Here is a 22,838-nt window from a genome sequence, read left to right on the forward strand (position 1 = left end):
AACCAGTCTGAAATGTTGTCGTCGGCACCAAATTAAATTGGTGATGATGTTTAAGACAGACGGAGAGACAGACAGAAACATGAAATAGCATGAGGACTGGATTCCAGCAACTTAAGCAGTTGTTTGAAGCATTACACTGTAACCATAGGCCACTGGTAGCCAAATCCGTGATGGAATGAAACTCTATAATTATGTTAGGCTTCTCACAGTTTTCATTACCGAGCCCATCAAGTCTCTCTCTAGGAACTTGCCATTGACGGTGAAGTGTTAACTGATTCTTCGCTTAACGAAGATAAGTTTATACTGATCATAATCGAAGGCAAAACCATGGCATAATATCACCATAATATAACCATACATGCTATATGAAATAACCTTGAAAACTAAGATATGGAGCTAACTAAGGCAACACAAATCATGTGCCCAATGTTTGACGACAAATGATACCTGATTCAGCAAAACTGACACTTCTTTATGCCTTGACAACACAAATCCCGAGTTCATTGTCCCATTTTAATCGAGTCGACCCGATAACCCGTCATAATATCCTTTCTGAGAGTCCAAAAAGAGTGATTTTCCTGATCGAATGTTAATCGTCTGCCAATATAAATCATTCATAGTTGACTTTTTTAACACACCACCGTGACGGAACATCAGTACTTCATAAAAACATCTGGTTTTCGCATGTTACCCACATTTTCGTCTCCTGCAGATGTTTCCTATATATACGTCCATTTCTTGGTAGAATAAGGTATAAGGTATAGTGTTTCCTTGTCAGTCTCTCGGGTATGAATGCTCCTCAGACGACGAAACACTTAGAGGAATGCCTCCCTGTGAATCTCAGTTTAGTATCTACAATAGACTAAAAGCCCCAGACCTGTACTTTGTGTTTGGTCTTGCAATTCTTGCAGACCATCAAATACTACTCAACGCAAGGATATACAATTGATCATAATAATCCATCCTTTTAAATATACCCCCCTAATATTAACCAGAAGTAGCCAGGATTTCCATTCGGCATCTTAAATGTTCGTCGCCCGAACCAATCAAATGCAAAAGAAAACAGTGTTTCTTCATACTTTGAAGTGATCCATTCCACAGTTCAGAAAAGTTACAAGTTTTGTACGTAATTGCATATACTACAAAGTTGTTATATTATAAAGATTTGACGTTTTGGTTGTCTTTGAGTTTACTTTTATTATCATATTTTGTATATCCCCTTTCTGGATCTGCTGTTGCATGGATTGCCTGATCAATTATACCTTTTAATACAACATCATTAACAATATCATCGTGTTTCTAAATCTCTTCATCCTGTCAATTACACAGTTTATCTGTAATCATTCCCTATACTTATTTCCGATCTGCCTAATTTCTTATAATGAACGAGGTTTATTCTTCACACCTGTATATACGCAGGGCCTTAGCCATTTTCCAGATATACGTGAACAACCAAGGCTGAATACCAAACCATGGTCGTTCGATGATATCTGATTGTGTTAACAAAGTTGCTATATTGATATATATATCATTCAGCCTCTGAAGAAGGTCCTTCAAGGATCGAAACGTCAGGCCCTCTTATTTTTACACAATGTTGCTATATGGATAGAAAACATTAGGCCGATGTTCTATATGCATCCAAGCGTCATTTGAAACGGTGGAAAATTCAGGTTTAATCGTTTCCTAAATACTCAGACATTAAAGTAGTCTTCAATAGTGGCCCTTCACTAACATTTATATCACTCCACTGTTATTTTCTAAATTGCTTGAATATAACGTATATATGTTATGTCAGGATCATATATACGATCCCTAATGGGACCATCAAATTTGCGATGTACCTGCAAACGATATTTAACACTCAGCATTGAAAGCGCACTAGTTTTTAGTCTTCACATTATCTGTGCATAGTCCCATGATTTTATTGGGGGGGGGGGGTTGGGGAGATTGCTCTTCTACGGTGGCTTGATATGGACATAGGAAAGAAAAAAGTTAGACATTTTGAGATAAAAAGTCAAACTTCTGAGAATTTAGGGATCTTTTTTATTCCTGTCCCTATTAAGCCACCGTACTTTTCACAAATTCTGAAAGTATTTCTTACAAAGATCTACAGAAGATTATACTTCTTGGAAACTGATTTAGGTTAGATATATATCTACGCGTTGGAATTTCCTCGTCGGACAGTGTTACAAGTAATGTATAGGATTTCTAGGTTTATTGGGACGTCACCTTTTCAAATTGTAATAAATTTAGACTAATCCCTGAAACGATCTCGTCCTTCCATTATATTGTAATCCTTTCATACATAAAATGCGATAAAATCGGTCACAGCTTTTGAAGGTGTATCTTTTCACACATTGGCATTGTGCCGAAAAATGTTTTAAGCTCTGGGTTTTGTCTTGATAGACATTTTCTTTGAATAATATTCTGTTTGTTTCCAAATACTGGGTAGATAGAGCCGAACGAAACTGTCAACTCCAGATTGAGTTCAGTTTTTTAACCTTGAAATGAATAGATGAAAGCTTTTGACGTTGGCAAAAGTTGACTACAAATCGCGAACGCCTGGTTGGTGGTATATTACCTTTTTTAATGATGAACACAACCGAAGAACGTACTGAAATGTACGAATTTTAAAGTTCGCTTTCTGGCGTGATTAGTTTCTATACATATGACAGGGACAAATTTCAAAATCACAAAATTGTAAACAATAAATTTGTTGGGATTGCGATAGCTTTTGCCATCATTGTAAGTTTTGTTTTGGTAGGTGTTCGCATCACCGACATTGTCAATCATTGCAATTTAGGGAGGAATTATGGCCCTCCGTAAACTACATTGCCTTACCGGACAATATAGACCCGCCTGGTTGCGAAGGATCTATACCCCTGTAAAACGCACTATACTAACACCCCTCCCCCCTCAACCCCCCCCCCCCCATTTATCTTAAACATAGGTTTTGGAATTAACCAAACAACGGTTTGGAAAAGCAACTCGCAAAGGAGCATCAACACGGAAGTTGTTATTGACACGATAGCCAGCTTACACGGTGCAATCTCAACCATTTTCCTTTGCTTTAATCCTCCTACATTGAAGAATTCATCTGGCTGTGGTTGCAAGTTCATTAATCTGTGTTCAGAAATTAGGTTACCACTAGCTTAATAAACAGTAGGTGCTTTCATGTTCAAATTCCCTAAAAGCCCTGCCTCTTCTTGATGAAGTACCTCATTGGGAGGATTACATCCTTTTAAATCTTCTTAGGTATTCATCCGCAAGCTGACTGACTTGTAAAAAACTCAGTGGTTGTCAATTTTGGTCTTTCTGAAAGCTCTTGGAACAATGGTTTTAGACAAGAACCTCAGAATTATCTTTATCCCTTTTACACACTAAGGCCCTCTTAATGCTTTCGACAAGAGGGCCTAAAACCGCAAAAGTACTTGGGTTCCAACAGTGGCTTGATGATCCTTATTGGGAGTGAATATGCCGACACAATGAGGACACCCAACTGCTTGGCGGTGTACTGCCAAATGCACCCGTGTAATCAGTTGTCTCTTTGAATTGTCGAGATGGGTCAGCTCCAATCAATTCATTGAGGGAAAACGTCATGTCTTTGACGTCAACTAATCTCCAAAAAAACCTCCATGAACTTGCTCATGAGCTTATCATCGCCTCAAGGCACATGTTTTGGCCGTGATGGTGTCGCATGTATGTTAAGTTGAAGACTCCAGCAAATGAGTCGTTCTGTTGTATTATGAAATTTATCTGGTTGCTTAGCAATTATTAATTTTAGATCACGGTTAGTTATTTAATGCAGATAAGATATAGACAACTATATATAAGCAAACAGGAAGAGCATGCATGTACAAGATAATAATAATAATATGCTTTATCAGATACGAGAGAGGTTTTATTGAAATTGGGATTTTTTATTGATAAACGATATGTATCCTTTTAAACTAATATGTGTGCAAAGTTATCTCGTTTAGGGTTGAAAACTTGATTTACATGAATTCCTCTTTTGCCTTAAGCTTCTATACTCTACAGGGGTCATATATATGTAACAACGCTTTAATCAATATAAACAATGTGAAGAAATATGAAGGTGATTATTGAACGATGACTCATATATGGTACGATTAACGTACGAATTGTGTGATCAAAGAGATACGTTGATTGTACGAGAAACTCAATCAGGCAATTTAAGTTTATTCCAAGATTTGAATGTCTGTTATAGATTCCTGTTACATTTCTGATATCGTAAATAGACCTCTGTTTATGTTATTGCTTTAGTAACTGCTTAGTAACAGCTTAAACAATACCATCGAGCATCCTTGCATGTGTGGGCCAATCGGATTTTACTCAGTGCTTCACGGGAAATAAAGCTTAAATCTATCAGACCCCTCAGCATATATAAGAACTGAACAAAATCACGGAAGCGAGATATAATTATTAAAAGTTTCCTAAAGTAATTTCCTGAAGTGTTTAATTTAGTCCACCAAATTTGTTGCCATGCATTTTGGGAGGGTCAATTGAACATGTCAATAATTCACAGAGGAAGTTTTTTTTTTTCAAGTTATCGCATTTCATATATGTATTTATCAAACAGTCTACTGCCATAAGAGATGAAAATAAAGGCTTGTAAGTTTTCGTTCATAAACATTGTACGTGAACATACTTACAAGTTATACGTGTAAAGAGTTCTTTTTCTTCTTATTTCATCTTTATTTTTGTGTGGACCAGGTATATACTTTATCTACTCTCTATTAGACCTCTGCCTTGGATTATATATAGTAGACTTCATCGGGCGAGTTGTGCTTATTTTGACCGTCTTATACTTTTCAAGTTATGCCGAACATTGGGATATCCATGGGAGAGCTGAAACTGTTGGCTATGTCGTCCTATTGCTCGCATTACAGCTGTTCGGCTATAAGATACCGTAAACACAGAAGATATACCCTTTAAGTTACAAATCAGTGTATAAATAATCCTAGCACATCCTCCCCCAAACTAATCCCCAATCAATGGTTAAGTCTCCTTTCCAATTCATGAGGTGACTCTTTCAAAATAAGAAAAACAGCGGAGGATATTTTAACGAGCCTATTTGACGTCCGAACAGGATGGATGGAGAGTGGTATTTGCTTCGCTAAAAAGATATCAAAACTGTTTTTCTCTCTCTCCTTGACCTATGCATATTGTCAATTCATTACATACCAGTTATCAAAATGTAAAGACATTTTTCAACATCCAGTATATGTTCGAGTATTTTGACGTTTCCAGGATGTCTCTCTTAATCTAGAGCAGGCGAAACGTCAGTTCTGACGGTCGCAAAAATAATCATAACATTCCTCGTAGGGTGTACCGACTTACCGTATAGGCTTTATAGAGTATATGTGTTGTTATTCCTGGCGCATTGATTCGGTTATGGCGTATTGATATATTGTTATGGTTCGGTTATGTGTGATGAGAAATCCAACTCCTAGACATTTCAAATATGTATGTAGTTCATTACTAATAACCCAGAAGTGTATTGTGCGCCTAGTGTGCCACAAGTCCTGAAATCGACATATGTCGAATTAAATTTGACATATGTCGGTTTCTCGTGCTCTCATTGGACGACCAGTGGTCACATGTTGTTTGTCTAGCGCTCTGATTGGAAGCCGCACCATAGACTTGTAATGATTCCCTACTGGTATGCTTTTATATGTTGCCTGTACCCGTACTCTTTCACGTGGATTTGTACTCGTAGTCGTATCATAAGCATTTTAGAATTTTAGTACAGATACCTGTGCAAGATTGAGTACCCGTACTCGCGCTTAGAACAGTGTATTCGCATACTCGTACTCATATCATAGGGGATTACACATAAACTAGTACCAGGGAGTCGTTATGGAAACTCCCTGCTAGTGCTCTGTAGTCGTTTACAAATCGAATTCATCGTTGCCATGCATTTGTTCAAAACGTTGTATAGCACAATACATACCATGCATTGATATGATCTGTATACATCAGTCATGTTTGACCTGTTTTGACTTCAGAGCGCGCTTACTTTATTTAGAGAGCGCTTACCCTATATACATATATTATTAAGAACTACGTGGTTCAACCATGATCTTTAACCCTGATTAAAAAACTATATTTACAAAAGGAAAGTGATTCGAAGGGCTTATGGATTACATCATCACATCGGGCGGCTTTCAATTCGAAATTTTAACTCAAATTTGGAATCTAAAACTAAAACTTGAATCACATGCATGTGTTACACCGTTGACACCATCGCGCCCAGTTGTTACCATTTTTTCTATTCTGTAGTGTCATGTCCCGCTTCAGCGCACTCGTATTGTCAGTACGAACAGTATGAATATCATGTTTCTATCAGATCAAGGCAAGGAACTATTTGTACTGTCAATACCAGTGCTTTGAGTGCATGATATTGGAGTACAGTTTAGAGTGGTATTAGCATTAGGAAATTGTCCGAACTGGCTGATCGTCGCTGTTTAGTGTTGCATCTATTGGCGTGGTCTAGCTCTTATAATGAGAATCGATTTTTTTTCTTTTCAAAAGTTCTTTCCATATTTTACCGTTTTGCATGGTTTCCGTTAGTTTAACAACTATCACTGTCATCTTCAGTCATGATCAGATGACATGTTTCATCCATGAACAACACCGGTGTTACATAGAAACATAAAGAAAAACATAACATCTAACAGTCTTACGTTTTTGACTTTTTCGTTACACACGGTAATACTTTGATATATTTTAGTTTGATACTAGGATATCGACAGACTAATCTGCTGCTCTAATGTATGAACATGAATAATTCCCGTCTGTAGCCTGATTTTCTATCACTGATACACCGCGCAGCGTACTATAGTTCCCTCTCGTCGCCACAACATGAAAGTCTTAGTATAAAGCACACCAACCGAGCTTTGCAGGCCAGTATAGCCTATATATAGTTAGATGGAAGCATGTAATCTATAATATTAGGGAACTTATGTGTGTTCTTTAAATTAAAAATCCATTGGTGGGCGTGGGCAAAGTTGGCATAAATTGAAGGTATTTATAAGCATTGCTATTGGCGGGTAGTTTCAATCTCTTGAATCAAAGTTTCGGAGACTTATAACATGAAGATCCTAAGATAAAGTACGTTAATTACAGAATAATCTTCCTGTGGTCTATTGACCAGTGACAGATAAGCAGTTTCATTCACGACATTCCAACCGTCTTACGGTGGGAATAATACTGAAGAGCTTGTCTTATCAGATTGGACCCTGGGTGACCTAGTGGTTAGTATTAACGATTGACACGATTCTATACAGACTCGACGGGATTCTGATCTCCTCGATTGGAGTGAACTCAAGGTCTTTTGTCCGGGGCCTGGAAGCCAAAACATTAAGACATAATCCTCCCACACCCCTAACTACTTCCATTGGAGGAAGACAAAGTCCATTACTTAAGAATGAATCAACCGTGCATGCATACTAATCTTCGTCGCCAAAATCTCTATTTTTTGGTTGAATAAACATGACCAGTTTGCCGTAAGATATGACGTCTGTATGTCTGCATGTATACCTGGACAATTATTGCCCATATATCAATATTAAAACTCCAATCCATTATTCCATTATTATAACCGGCAATACCGTGCATGATTGAAGCCTTATAGTCAATGTCCGTGTGTATACAAAACATGACTGCAGTGTGCTAACACACTTAGATGAGAAAATCATTTACGCAAAGCTCCTTTTGCCAAGGGTATATTTGTTGCTATATGAAATGTGGATAATGTAGACTAACTTGTTTGACTTGGTCTGCTGGGTAGCCGTTGTACAAATGATTTGACTAATATTCAGATATTGAATATTAGGGTTCGGGATGTGCGACTGATTATCGCTACTCTTCTATTACGCAGATTTAGCTACAAAATCATCCCTTGAAAAATAACTTAGGGGAGTGAAGGTGGGTGGGTGAGGGAGGGGGGGGGGTATTTTTCTCCTCTATCTCTGTTTGTAGAATATTATTTGCGACTTTGTGACTTGCGATTTACCTTCACAAAACTATGTTCCTACAAGTTCCAACAGAGGTAACAGGGTTTTGTTTTACTTCAGATGCACAGAAACTTTAACGTCAAGTCTTAAATGTCTACTATTTTCATCCAGGCCCGTATAGGGTTGTTACAGTGGTACAGTGTCCTGTAACCCTTGCTAAAGAGCAGAATATGAGATGCTGTGTAACCAGGGAGTTGTCATGGAACAACTCCCTGGTGAAACCCAGAGCGTTGTAGTATGCTATAAAAATTGCAAATTCCATACAGACCGTGAAAAAAAATCTGCTTAATGCGACCAACTCCATCCTTCTCCTCCTTCCCTTTCACATAACTTCATTGGGATCGGCTGAAAATACAGGGCCAACATGGAACAGAAATGGACGGTACATAACATGCATGGATGTTACGTATACAGCCCATACGCGTGTAAGTTGGCTGGCCATAGCTATAGTAGCTCTGATTACGTAATCGACATAAATCATAGCAGAGGAGTATTGAATGCACAGGAGATTAAGATAACTTACCGAGCGCGTCCAGAACCTTATTCTCTCTCTTTCTCGAATAGACTTCCAACGGGTCCACGATTGTTTCATCATACTTCGGCTGTAGCTGAAGTCTACCCCCTCCGTCTTCGTCAGCTAGATATTCATTCCCTACGTTTCCTTTAGAAGTTAGACGTCTTCCGTCACCGACAGGTCTAGACATTCCGGCAGTCAAGAAGATGAGATACTCTTCATGAGCCTGGATTTCTTTAATACAAGGATCTTTTTTAAAATTTCCTATACGGTACACATTTGTAACTCCTGCGTCGGGGGCAGGTAACGTTATAGTTGTAAGATTATGGAGAAGTTTATTCCCTTTGTAGAATTCAGTCACGACCACATCTGCAGGAAAGTAATTGTCTGGGGTCCTCAGATTGAGTAACAATCTGAGTACCCTTCCTTTAACTATGACATCGGCGTTCTCGGTTCTGGTCTCGATTGACGGTGTTACGTTACACGGTATTGATACCGTCATATGACATCGAACTATACACAATAACACCACCGCGATGATATTAGTCAACTTTGCCATGTTTCTATACTGTTGGACGGAAAGTATACAACAACAACAACAACAACAACAAGGAAACTGTCTCCAAAATTAAAGAAGAATATAATAAATGAAAATAAGAAAGTTGGTGTTAGCTATATATGTTTGCCATTTATCCAAGGAAAACACTGAAGAGTAGGGTTGCACTCAAGTTTTCGAGCAACGAAAGTACCTTTTCTAGAGTATCTGTAAATCACAGATGCGCCGGCAGCCAGACAGTCAGTAAATGATAAACTACAAGTAATCACATATAGGGACTGCCCACAAAAAAGTGAATATCCTTTTTGAAAGAATTGATGAAGCACAACAACCAGGTTGTTCGCCGTCAATAGAGCTGGATCTCCCGAGAAGATTAATCAATAAATGATTACACCACACTTGATTTACTTAGGACTCAAGCCGGCCGGATCAAACTCCACTTCCACTGTCTAAATATCACAATACATCGTGTGGTACATGACAAAACAGCTAATCGTTCCAGACCGTTTTATATACATGCATGGTTAACACTGCAAGAATCCTGTATACAAATCGAGTCCATATTCCACAATAAATTGATAGCAACTTATTCGTGATTGGGTATTTCGGATGGTATTTCCAAGATTCTCTACATGTTATAGTACAGTAATCGCTATAGTGCAGTGGTAGAGGTTCCCGCGTGTAGGTGCACCGGTTAACTGCCCTGTCACTGTGTATTATAACGAATGAACAGAATTATGACCGTAGCACGACAGAAAAGCTGTGGGAGAAAATGATGGCGCTATAACGAGTGTGCTTTTGACTGCGCACGGAGTTCACGGTTTCCGAAGCCCAAAGACAAGATGCAGTGACATTTAAGTTGAGTTGAATAGAAAGAGATTTTAAACTCTTCGCCATGTCGTTTTTGATTGGCTTACTTTCATAGTGTAACTAACAAGTTAAACCATCGATATGAGCCACCAAGTAATGAACTAACAGACACGATTCCAGGTGGGTTTGGGTGTACACTTTGCATATAGACCTAAGTTATAGACCATCATCCACATCCAAAATGTTTTTTGTTTATCTGCACCCCCCCACATCCTCGTACTTGGTTGTCAGCTTCAAGGACCCCAGTGCAACAACCTCTCCATATAAAATGTTGGGTTCGCCCCTGACTTATATGCTAAATATCATTGCCTAATGTTTGAAGCACAAACTTATCCCAACTATACTACATGGTCCTCAAAATACCATTTCGCTCAATTGTAATATTATCTTAACAACACACTCTGTTAGTGGTTCTTCCACTGATTCTTGGTTGCAACTATAACAAAAAAATTATTTTAAACTTATTTCCGATGTAGACTTGGTAAAATTCAACCCAATAAGCTGATTTATACGTAAGACAAAAGCTCCTTTATTATGATAACTACAGATAAGGAACACAAAACCAGTTTTACATTCAACAATTCAGTACCCGCCCCCCCCCCTCCCCCACGAAAACCCCTTGAAGTTAATACCGTACTCTCCCACCCTTCCGTCCTCTTACAGAAGAACATGCATGAGGAGTCTTAGAGAACGACAGAGTGAGAGCTGAAGAGTGAAAATATGAAATAGATCGAGAAAGTTGGCAGACCACGGGAAACAGGTGTGATGGTTTTGGGGGTGGGGATGGGGGTTGAGTTTCTTGAGAGGATTATCCAATTTTCTATTCAAAGGTACATTTTTGCCAGGTACAGAAGCTGGCATTTAATGCTGGTTTCGCCAACGAAATTTATATCGTATCTCCTATTAAGTTTCTTTCTTGGGGGAAACATTCATATCGTGTAGTTCAAATCCTTAGAGGAGCCTACACGCCGCGATCGACTTGCGGACTTAGAATAAAGTAACTTATATAGTTTGTAAACGAAAAGAGCAAGGTGTTGTATGACTGGTCTGGTTTCCTTTTAAATAGCCAATATATTCTATACCCAACATCATGGACTATAACTAAAGGCTGCTGAAGTCCCTATACATTACCCTTTCAATTCGTCCTACTTGTTTTTATCCTCACACGTGTCCTTTCATAAGTCACTCAAACATGACTTCGACTGTTTTCTTACATTCCTGAATAGTTTTAAAGGTGGGGCTCTTGCCGATCTTTTCTCTCTATCGCGTTGGATACGATTATAATATAGGTTATATAGAAGTATAAGCCGTATGTGTTAGTGCCATAGTTACAATGTATGGTGTGTATACAGGTTTATGACACAGAGAGTAATGGAAATAATGATACATTGGATACCTTGAGTTAATATATAGAGATACGTCATGTTTGATTCGTGGTCGCATGCAGTGATTGTACATTATACGTAAGATTGGGAGCGTTCTGAATCCCGGTCTAGTCTCTGCCCGAAAAAGATCTCCGAGTACGATTGCAATAAGAGCGTATATCTTAATTAATACAACTACAGCACACATGTAAAGATTCCATATCCACACTCCAATTCTTTCATCCTGAGCATCACATAGCCCGCTGCCACTGGAATCATCCCTTCTATGAAGGAAACGTTTCCTTACAGTTGCTTTAACTTGTTATCCTGCCAAAGTCGTCCATATTGACAGCTCCTATATATAGCGAACTTTTACAATGGAAAATAATAAGCCTAAACATGTTTTTGTAGTCAAGAGAACTTAATGACTTCAATCGTTCATGTGCCATTTGATAGATTGCTCACGTCCGTCCGGCATGAATTCGAAAAAAAAGTTATATTTTCAAGTCACGTTAATTTAAAATAGTATGAAGGCGGGTGTATGTGACAATGTTTTATTAATTGTCATGATTAAACGTTTTACAAGTGTCTGCATATGTGATAGCGATCATTATGTGAAGCAGACATGCCGGTATCCTGGTAAAGAATAAAAAACTGGAATATATGGTGGTAATTGTCTATATAGATACCGAATTACTATGGGAAAAGACCTGAAATATAGTGAAAGGTATTAGATCTAATGACGGAGAGGTGGGGGCCTGGTGAATAGGGTGGGGTTACTTTAAGGAAATCGAAATTGCTCCCACTCTTAGTGGGGTTGACAATAGATTAAAGTATGTCGCTTAATGCATTAGTGTATTAGATTAATGCCATGTCGACAATTGACAATTCATAATCATGGACGTTAAAATATTAATCTAAGAGACTGACTTCGGTCAGCTTGCGGCTTTGATAAGCCAATGATGGCTTCTTCGCGAGTTCCTGCTTGCAGGAGGATCTAAAATACATACATACATGCTATAGCTCAGGCGCTTTCATAAGTACTTTTTGGAGGATCTGCACGTTGACAGTACTCCCAGATGCTATTAATATAATCTCTGTAAGAATAGAATGCTTTCAGTCGCGATAAAGAACCACAGGGCTAGCGATTAAGAATGTTGTTCATGGGTGAACATTGATAATCATTGTAGCATATTTAGAGGCTATAGTATTCACCTTTACTAAGTCGGGCTTGTAGTGAGTCACCCCCTAGTGTGGTTGAATAGAGCAATGTGGTCAGTAACTTTCTTGCCTCGAGCCAAGACAGTGACCCACCCTCACACCAGAATATTCTTCCCTTATCTTTTGAACTTTCCCATCGTGAAGGTGATAAAACGCCTGCATCTCACCCTCGAATCAGAAGTTGTAAATTTACCAAATATCAAAATGAACATGAGATTCAGTGTTACAATAGAACACACAATCCGGAAACTGTCGAAACGTTGCAAATTCCCTGACCTCTTCAATTCCTGCTCAGTATATCTTAATCGGTCCCCCCTCCCTTGAATATTTTGTTTTCACAGAAGTGACTTTCAACCCTGGTTCAATGGTGCCTAACATTGGTCCGCTGACTCTTGTCCCCTTTCCCCAAGCAGGCTGGTACAATCCCAAGTCTGACTCGGTATCCCTGCTGATCTGCGGCAATGCTCCACAGAACACGTTTAACCTTTTAATTTAGTGTCCCGAATAGTGACGAACAATAACGAACATATATCATTTTGGTTGTTTTGAGGTTTCATTGATGCACAAACAATGTGGACGACCTTATTCAGATCAGGAGTCGGGATAAGCTGTAGTGTCATCTGCTTATCAGACCATATTAGAGCATTCTCTTCATTTATCAATTATTTCACGGTTCGTCGTTCAGTTGTAACAGTCTCGAGCTCGCCGCTATCTCACCTTTTATAACCTTTCTTCGGCTCTGAAATCACGAACGACTTACTAAGAAAGAAGTTAATTTCGGAACAATTGATCCCTAGATAAATATCGCCCTTCTTGACAAGAGAAGTGAGTCTGTAATCGCGGCATATATTAAGCTCCGGATACTGGTCAACCATTAATAGCTTCCTTGGGGTAACGTTAAATTCACATAACCGGAATCATCTGTGTATGGTTAGTTTGTTCCATTCTCTGAGTCAGTGATCAGATTAAATCTGAATTATTTCTAGTCTTCATTGTTCTCTTACAGTATGTATCATCTTTACCCCTGCGTTCCTTCCGTCCGTTTTTTCTTTTCTTTTCTTTTTGACTTTCCGAAGAAGAAAGTAAATATGGTACCTGGGACGGTTACAGTAATGACCTACTAATATCCCAGGGTATTCTTTATTTGTCCAGTTGTCCAAGTTTTTTTTTACTATATAGTTTAAACGATATTCCAGCTCACATATTTATCAAGGCGATGAGTGACTGACTTATTTGCCGTCCAGTTTACCAAGGCTATAACTAATAGCCCTTCCCTCCTCCCCCTTATTCGTAGTTCCATGTAAGAAGTTAAAAGTAATTCATACAGGATACAAAAATCAGTTTTGAGTAATGTTGGAAAGTTATCAATGGTTTAAAGAAAATATTACAAATATCACCTCCACTGAAGAAAGTATTAACTAATATTGGGAGAAACACTGCAACGTCGCGTGGATAAATGCGATGGCATTAGACACAATGAAAGTTTGTTCCTGAGAAATCTTAATTTCAAGCCCTGGCCGGCTAGAGTAAGATGGGTTTTGCCCCTTCTGAATCTCTAGTTACAAAATCTAGGAGGAGGAAGATACACATCTCTACCCCGTACCGCACCACCACCCCCCCCCCCCCCCACCCGCGCACATTTTCAAAGTGGAGGAATAAATGTCCGTATATTTGGTAAAAACTGTCTGAAACTGGTAAACAAATCCCAAGAGCTATATTATTACAAAAAAATCATCGTTGTTTCAAATCGAATAATTCCATGTTATTTTCTTGAAACCAGCGGTCAAGTTTTTCTTCAGACGACAAAACCCACAAACAATAGGAGTCATTTCCTTTGATCTCAATCAAACCGAGCGATTTGACAAGCCGGTTTCCTTCAAGCAATGAGCTGAAAAGATTGGTCTGTAGATGACATCAAAACGATGCCAAATGGTGGTTTTGCACGGATAAAGAGCAATGGCCGATCAAGCCTTTGTTGTTGTAATTATGTGTCGTTTATTTCCGAGTGATCTTAAGGTCATGTATTGATTGTAAAATTTCAAAACAAACTCTTACGTCACTGATTCTGTCACCTTGCAAACGAATAAAACACAAAAAAACACACATAAGCGTCCTTTGCCAAAATAGTTTCAAATAAAATGGACGTCCTTACTTTGCGATAGTTTGCACTACTCGTCCCCTGTATCGCCTAGTATTGTTCGTCAACGACATCATCGCTTTCATCGTCCACGTCATCATTATTCTCATCGTCATCCACATTGTCATCGTCATCGTCATACCCAATGGCTTCCTCATCATCGTCCCCATTGTAATCGCCATCGACATACCAAATGACGTCTTCGTTCCCATTGTCATCGTCATTGTCATCGTCATCGACATACTCAATGACGTCGTCGTCCCCATCGTCATCGTCATCGTCATACCCAATGGCTTCCTCATCGTCGTCCCCATCGTCATCGACATACCCAATGACGTCGTCGTCCCCATCGTCATCGTCATCGTCATACCCAATGGCTTCCTCATCGTCGTCCCCATTGTAATCGCCATCGACATACCAAATGACGTCTTCGTTCCCATTGTCATCGTCATATCCAATGGCGTCCCCATAGTCGTTGTAATCGCTACTGCAATTTCATCATCGCAGTATTTGTCGTCAACATCTTCGCCGGTATCGTCACATTCTTCAACATCGTCACTGATTGCCGTCAACGTCTCCGCAACGCATCTTCGTCGGTATCGTCAGCTTTCGTCGAAGACATCACCCGCTTGACCGCCGCCTTCATATTCTTCGTTGTCGATGTCATTATTATCATCATTAGGGTTCTGTGATCTGTAACACGCAGTAACTATCAGTGGCGGCGGAACCGGGGGGGCTTGGGGGGGGCTCAGCCCCCCAATAAAAAAGTTGAGGGGGCAAATGCATGATAAGCCCCCCCAATATTTACCAAGGCTCCGAAACGTGCATCTGCCCATTTTTCAATGCATACTTGTCGATCTGTCCGATGCACACGTAAACTATATAGGTGTAATAATTTTAGTAAAGGCTGGGGGACCCTCGGCCCGTCCCCTGGCTATAGACCACATTGTCACCCCAACCGCGTCTTCACGCCCCGTGAAAAGTGGAAGCAGTGTGTGTGAGTACCGGTACACTACGAGTACACGCAAGGTGTGGAACATGGCTCTTTGTTTAAACGCAATCAATTATTAAACGAACAAACTCACAATATTAGCATTTCACCTGTACTGTATAGGGTACTAAATCGCGACAGTGCGTGGTTCATAGAAATTTGTTGGCAACTGCACATAGTTTTGGACTTACCCATTTGTTGACATTAAGAAATGCTTTCTGTTTTTTCTTATGACATTTATTTAATTATTGCATTTAATTGCAAGTACCGTAGTAATTTACTACACTCAAAAACGTCTTTGCGAGTACACTACGAGTAATAGCTACTCTCTTAAAACACCATCGAATGTACAAATTACAATGTTTTTTACAGATTTTTACGTGCAATCTGAGAAATTGCAGGCTTGAGACCAGGGGCGTAGCGAGCGGGGGGGGGTGTGGGGGGTGTCACACCCCCAATAATTTGGTCGCTGTCGGCAAATTTTGGGTCTGTCGGCAAAAGGAGAAAAGGTGAAGAGAGCGGAAGGGGAAGAAAGAAGGAAAGCTGAATAGAGAAAAGGAGAACGGGAGCTTCTTCCGTGCCAAATTTGACTTAAAATATGCACCAGATTGCATCTAAGGACGTTTCAAAACTAAAAATTTTCCAAAGGGGAGGGGTAGACCCCCTCCCCTTAAACCCCTCCCCCATTTCAGTCACCACTTCCAGATCCGTCGGCAAATCAAATTTGACTTACAATATACACCAGATTGCATCTAAGGACGTTTCAAAACTAAAAAATTGCCAAAGGGGAGGGGGACACCCCCTCCCCTTAGACCCCTCCCCCATTTCAGTCACCACTTCCAGATCCGTCGGCAAATCAAATTCTCCAAACCCCCCCCCCCCCCAACAAAAACCCCTTCGCTACCCCCTGCTTGAGACCCATATTTTAGGGCTAGGTATTCGCAGCATAAAACACCATAGGCGTACGGGACCATTTCAGTTTGGGGGGGGCAGAACTTTTTGTGCCCGAAAGTTCCCGTGACACTATCTAAGCGGAGCGCCACCATCGGTTGGCGCGTAGCGTACAAGAAAATTTTTGGCACACAATGCCTCCCAGATTGCCGGAAACGGCACTTCAGAGGCCTTGCAAGTTGCATCTAAACATTCTTTATTTTATAATCTCACGTTTTAGAAATTTACACTTCCCCAAAAATTTGGTAAATTAGAAGAAGAAAAAATGGTAACATCACTTTGAAGGGGAAAAATGGGACAGTATAATTTTTAAGCTCATATTTAGTTACCTTATTTATTATTTTAACACAGTACTCAGCTACCTCCATAAAAACATACATTGTTCAACGACAGTAGGCGGGATAATGAAGCTGTGTCGGGTGAGACTGCAATTTGTCTCACAAAAAAGTATAAAATATCACAAAGAATATGATAAACCTGTACTTCTAGGCTTGTAGGCACCCCCCCCCCCCCACCAACTCATGTTGGGGATGTCCAGGTCAAGGGCGGCGGAAGCACTTTTAATCTGGGGGGCACCGACATCAAAGGGCACTTTGCAGAAATTCGATTGGACTTGAGCAGCCTTATATTTAGTACCCTTTATAACTCTTATTGTATTATCTTACTTGTGTATACACATCACTCCATCAACGCCCTCCCCCCCCCCCCCCAAAGGAAAATATGCATACTATCACTGCAATATCCAATGCGCAAATTGGGAAACAAGGAACAAGTTTTCTTTTGAGACAAAATGAGGTGAAATCACGCTAGTTGCTAATGTAGGAATCTTCCGAATTAGAGTTTTTTCTGGTTAATATCTTAACAAATTTTTTCCATTCGAAATAGCTTTGAGTTTGACCCACAGAAATTCATTAAATGTCACGGGCTTAGTCAGGATTTGCAAAGTTGTATGCACGACTATCTGAGCGGAGCGCCACCATCGGTTGGCGCGGAGCGTACTATAAAATTTTTGGTTTTACAAACCCCTCAGATGGCCGGAAACGGCCCTTCCCGAGTGTTCATTCTGGTTCCCTGGCCTCTTGCTAACTTGAGGCACCTCAATTTTTATGTAGAAAAAAAGGCACATTTTTAACCTGAGGAAAAGTGGGGGGCACGTGCCCCCCCCCCCCCCCGGTTCCGCCGCCCTTGGTCCAGGTATACAATTGACTAGTTAGAAAAAAATAGATCGTGCAAAAAGCGTGGTAGCTCAGATGAACTGCGCTTACGGTGGTGTTACACGGAAATATTCGGGCATCATGATGCTAAATAAAGAAAATCATGGAATTGTCGGGCAAAAATTTGAAAAAGATTCGGGCAAGCTACTGCATATTTATATATATATATATTTCCAGATGACAAGAAATTCGGGCAAAAGTCCTGAAAAATTCGGGCAGCCTAAAAAAATATATATATATATATATATGTATATATTTTTTTTTCTCCTCTTAGGCTGCCCGAATTTTTCAGGACTTTTGCCCGAATTTCTTGTCCTCTGGAAATTTGGGGGGGCAGTCTGCCCCCCTGCCCCCCGCCTCGTACGCCTATGTAAAACACTCGGGAAGTGCCGTTTCCGGCCACCTGGGGGTTTGAAAAACCCTTGTACGCTCCGCCCAACCGATGGTGGCGCTCCGCTTAGATAGTCTCCACACATTAGCCCCCCCCCCCCCAATAATTTTCCCGTTCCGCCGCGCCTGGTAACTATAGTAACAATGACCAATACCCACTTACTATAACCCAAATTTCATACAGTGACCGTATAAGAGCATGCAGTTGCTATATACTGTGTGAAGTCTGCTCGACATGCATAGATAAGATTATCTCGTCATCAATTAATATCTGTCTCGCAGATTTCTAAAAATGTCATGAAAATTGTACAGGGTTGTAACTATGAAGAGAGTGAAGTAACAAATATACCAATCGAATGTATTAAACTGAGATACCATCTATATTTAGACCCCTGACATTACAAGCGGGTCGTAACCGTTTCTAGGGTCGCCAAATACAGATCAGAAGTTAAAAGAAATAACCGTTATTTATGGAAAACTCTGAACATAAAATAAAGTCAAGAGTTGCAGAATAGAACACCCATTCTGCATCTAAGCAATTTAAAAAGTTCCAATGGTTTTAAAATCAAAGGGTAGGGATACCTCCTACTCTCAAACTACTTCCCCAAGCCACAAGAGGATCGCTAGGATGATTTATGTCAAACTTGAGGTTACCGTCCAATACAATTGAATACCAGATGCAACAATGTCATAACATGCGCACTTCATAATGCGCAACCACCGTTATTCGGTATCAGCATTGGTATTACATTAAAGGAGAATGATGTTGATGTTGAATTTAATGCCCTTAAACGATGCTTTGTCTGTCATATGTGGCTACGGTTGAAAGATAACCAAGTGACTTCCTACCAAATAAATCGATAAGAACTAAATTGAGTGGAACTTTCCAAGTGACCGTTACACGCTTACACTTCAATCCGTTCCGTCTCGTTTGTTATCTTGTTTTTGATACCAGCGATCTTCCGAATTACACCAATAGATAATAACTATTTATATGACACTATATATAATATGGTGGACATATGTGTCAACAGGGGGTCAAGGGTGCTGTAGAGCGTTGGGAATGTATGCTTATGTTAATAAATTTAACTCAATTTTTAAATTTAAATTTTTACACGGATTGGCGCTTACCTATCCACCCAACACCCCCCCCCCCCGCCAATAACTAACCCTCATCCCTCATAGTAGTAGTAGTAGTAGTAGTAGTAGTAGTAGTAGTAGTAGTAGTAGTAGTAGTAGTAGTAGTAGTAGTAGTAGTAGTAGTAGTAGTAGTAGTAGTAGTAGTAGTAGTAGTAGTAGTAGTAGTAGTAGTAGTAGTAGTAGTAGTAGTAGTAGTAAGTTGAGTCTCGTCTATCAGACACGCTCAGTGATTAACCTCCGCCACGTATCACGATCTTGCGCAAAGTTTATTGCTTCCTCATAGTTTAACATAAATCCATTATTGAGCAAGATATTGTATTAGAGCAAAGTGCAGACAAATTATAAAGTATAACGGCTCATATTAAAAATAAGTAACACCCCCCCCCCAACCTATAAAAGTATTTGCATACCTCATCACAGGTGCATAGTATTTTCAACTCGTGATACTCACCTTACGTAACATATAGTTCTGAACATACTTGCAATCTCGATGTAAGGGGTACTGAGGTTGAGAGTGGATCATTTTGTTCCATTTTCGTGCCAGGTTCTATCCTGCAGGGTGGGTGACTTTTTCTTCAAAAGTATCGTCTGCGTAATTGTTGGCTGTTAAAGGAATATCACTCCCAATCAAGTCGGTGAACTGTCTTGGGAAGTATTGATTTAATGAATACTTTGACACACTGAAGTATGCGTTGCTGTAAACTGGAAAGCAATGTACCATACATACTACTCAAGCAGACAACATATGTATGTGGTGAGAAGGGTGGGAGGCGGGATGGGATGCTGGTTCGCCAATGTTTTAAATAGAAACTTATCCACAAGAGATATTGTTAGACTTATTAATGAGAACCATTAATTGTGTTGGATATGTTATGATACCAAACGCGTTCATTCTTTGAGCAACTTCAACACTAATAGAGATCAACAATAACAATAATTTTCATAACAATAATTTGTCAACAAATTTACCGATCTTCTTCTCGCTTCTTTAAGTTGATATATTCCCGGGCTTCGACTCAGGGTTTCATAAACTCGGTCTACTTACCGATATAACTCATATTGTATAACACTGCGATACTAACACGTTCATCCCATTGACATAGAAATCAAGTTCGTTTGGTTATTTTCCCTTCTGGAAAGTTTTTCATGTACATCCGTTGATATCATTATCCAGAAGTCGTTAAAAAAAACAGGTCGGACTATTAAAAAAAGAGGAAGATTATCAACGCCATATAAAGTCGAATGAAAAACTAATTGAGTTAACCTATTACTTTCGCCAATAAAAGCTTAATTTAAATGTTTGACTTTGCAACCAATGACTGAAGATTTATATCCGGCCACGATTCCAGTGTTGTGATGAATTGGATTTAATATATCAAATGCTAAGCAGGTAAACTGGTATTGTTGAATGTGATTAGACTCTTGAATGTCTTCCGGTGGAGACTGTGTGGCAACTTGTAACCACTTAAATCTGCTGTCTGTTCTTTTCAAAGACACTGCCAAACTACCAACTGTAAATAAATGAACATATATGAGAAATATGTAGGAAGCCCGGCGGTAATTGGTACACAGCTGTATATTTGTACATGGGGTAAACAGATATATATACTTTCAAGGTAATTGGTTACCTGAAGACGACCCCCTTGTTTTAAATGGTGGTGTACCACCGCCAGTTCTTTGAAATAAAAGCGCAGCGGATGACGTAGGCGTAATGTTCAGCGAACCAAGTGAATATGAAAATCCAATTTAGTTATTAATGGGAGTTGTAATGTTTACATTCTTTGCGACTCAGGATTTTTTTTTTAATTGTTGTTTTATCCTAGCCCACATGTTTTTTTTTTTTTGGGGGGGGGGGGGTTTATCCATTGTTGCTTTTCTTGATTATTAGTTCCGCAGTAGCTGTCTAAGTCAACATTTTTGTATTTACCTTGCAAAGTGTAGATCTGTGACGTATCTGGAGGAGAGGGAGGGGCAAGTGGGAGGGTATGCATATTCATGTATGCCTAATTAATCCAGCCAGTTGGGAAAATTTCCTAATGCTAATACCTCTCTGAACTGTACTCCAATATCATGCTCTCAAAGCACTGGTATTGTCAGTATAAATAGTTCCTAACCTTCATCTGGTAGAAACATGATATTCATATTGCTTGTACTGACAATACGAGTGCTCTGAAGCGGGACATAACACTACAGTATAGAAAAACTTGTCCCAACTGGGTGATTAATCAAACTTGATATTGAATGTTCTCCAAAAGAGCATTATGTCACTTGTCTTCGCTGATGATTTGAATCTTTCTCATCAGTGCAGGGTTTAAGTGTTTTTCTTCTTTTTCTTGAAGTGCCACGTGGAGTATACGACACGCATTATAAGATATATCAATGTGTGCAGTATCTTCTGCTACCCGGTGGTACGAGGTTTCCCCTCCCGCATAACTCCGATCACAGCAATCCCGTTCAATACCCCTGTACGGTGAACAACCCATTACCTTGACTACAGTGTCAACTTTATTTTACATAATGAAAGAAAAGTTAAACATTTGCAAAGGTCTGAAATGTTTTATTTGCATAATCTACACTATAATAAAATAGAAAGAAACAAGTATAAGCAATCTGAGCGACAAAGCTTGTGTTTACAGATTGACTTTCTTCGTTAATTATTCATATAATTAACGGAGTTCCTTTGTTAAACAAGCAATCTATATAGCTCTACAGAGGAGAGTGTCTTACCTTGATAAATTGTAATCTTCTTTGCATAACGAGCTTATTAAAAGTAGTAACAAAACACGAAAAAGCTCGGAATAACAATATCAATGTTTTCAATTATCTTCCTAGGAGTATGGAGTGGGAGGGGGAAAGGGGGTTGGATGGGAGGGGAGAGATCCGAAAGGGCACTAGTATCAGAGTATCTGCATTAGCTGAATAGGCCTATGGAAAAATTACTCTTTTGTCATGACTAAATTAAACAGTTACATATCAAAATACAACAATTCTTGGCGGGACGGTAGACAATTAGACCCTTAGATCTTCGGCTACACTAGCAGTTACCGTATAGCATTACAATCTCCGTTTCAGTCTTTGGATAAATGAATGAACACTTTGTAACTGCAGGTTTATGTTAGGGATATGACCGATGGTATTATCTTCAACCCCCCGAGACAGATTAAAAAATATAGCCCACTTTACATTCAAGAACACATAATACGGCCGTAGAGAGCTTCAACAAACTATAGCTAATACAAAGGAAGGGTTCGAACGGGAATACCGCCTGCCTTTAGCTATAGCATGTAAGTTAAACTATTGTGATATTGAAGTTAGTTTGGTCCTACCGGCACTGTGTGGGCGAATAATACAGCACTTCTCTCGATTAACAATTATTTCTCACATACGATTTAACTTTTGATTTCCTTGTGCTTATTCTTATTACCATAAGCTGTCCTGCTGGCAATTAGAA

At 39.5% G+C, this 22,838-nt stretch overlaps 1 protein-coding gene across 3 annotated transcripts in view; it reads right to left on the reverse strand.

Moving 5' to 3' along the window:
* The window catches only part of LOC139966393 (uncharacterized), a 101,751-nt gene extending 91,887 nt beyond the window's left edge, over positions 1 to 9,864 (reverse strand). The window contains exon 1 of one of the 3 annotated variants that reach the window (XM_071969337.1): positions 8,563 to 9,864. In XM_071969337.1, coding sequence (XP_071825438.1) covers positions 8,563 to 9,112 — 550 coding nt within the window. In that variant the 5' untranslated portion in view covers positions 9,113 to 9,864. The remainder of the gene's footprint in view (positions 1 to 8,562) is intronic. The other 2 variants (XM_071969335.1, XM_071969338.1) reach the window with 2 other exon arrangements.
* Positions 9,865 to 22,838: the final 12,974 nt, after the last annotated feature.

This window comes from Apostichopus japonicus, chromosome 4 (genome assembly GCF_037975245.1).
Source record: "Apostichopus japonicus isolate 1M-3 chromosome 4, ASM3797524v1, whole genome shotgun sequence".
NCBI classification, from domain to species: domain Eukaryota; kingdom Metazoa; phylum Echinodermata; class Holothuroidea; order Aspidochirotida; family Stichopodidae; genus Apostichopus; species Apostichopus japonicus.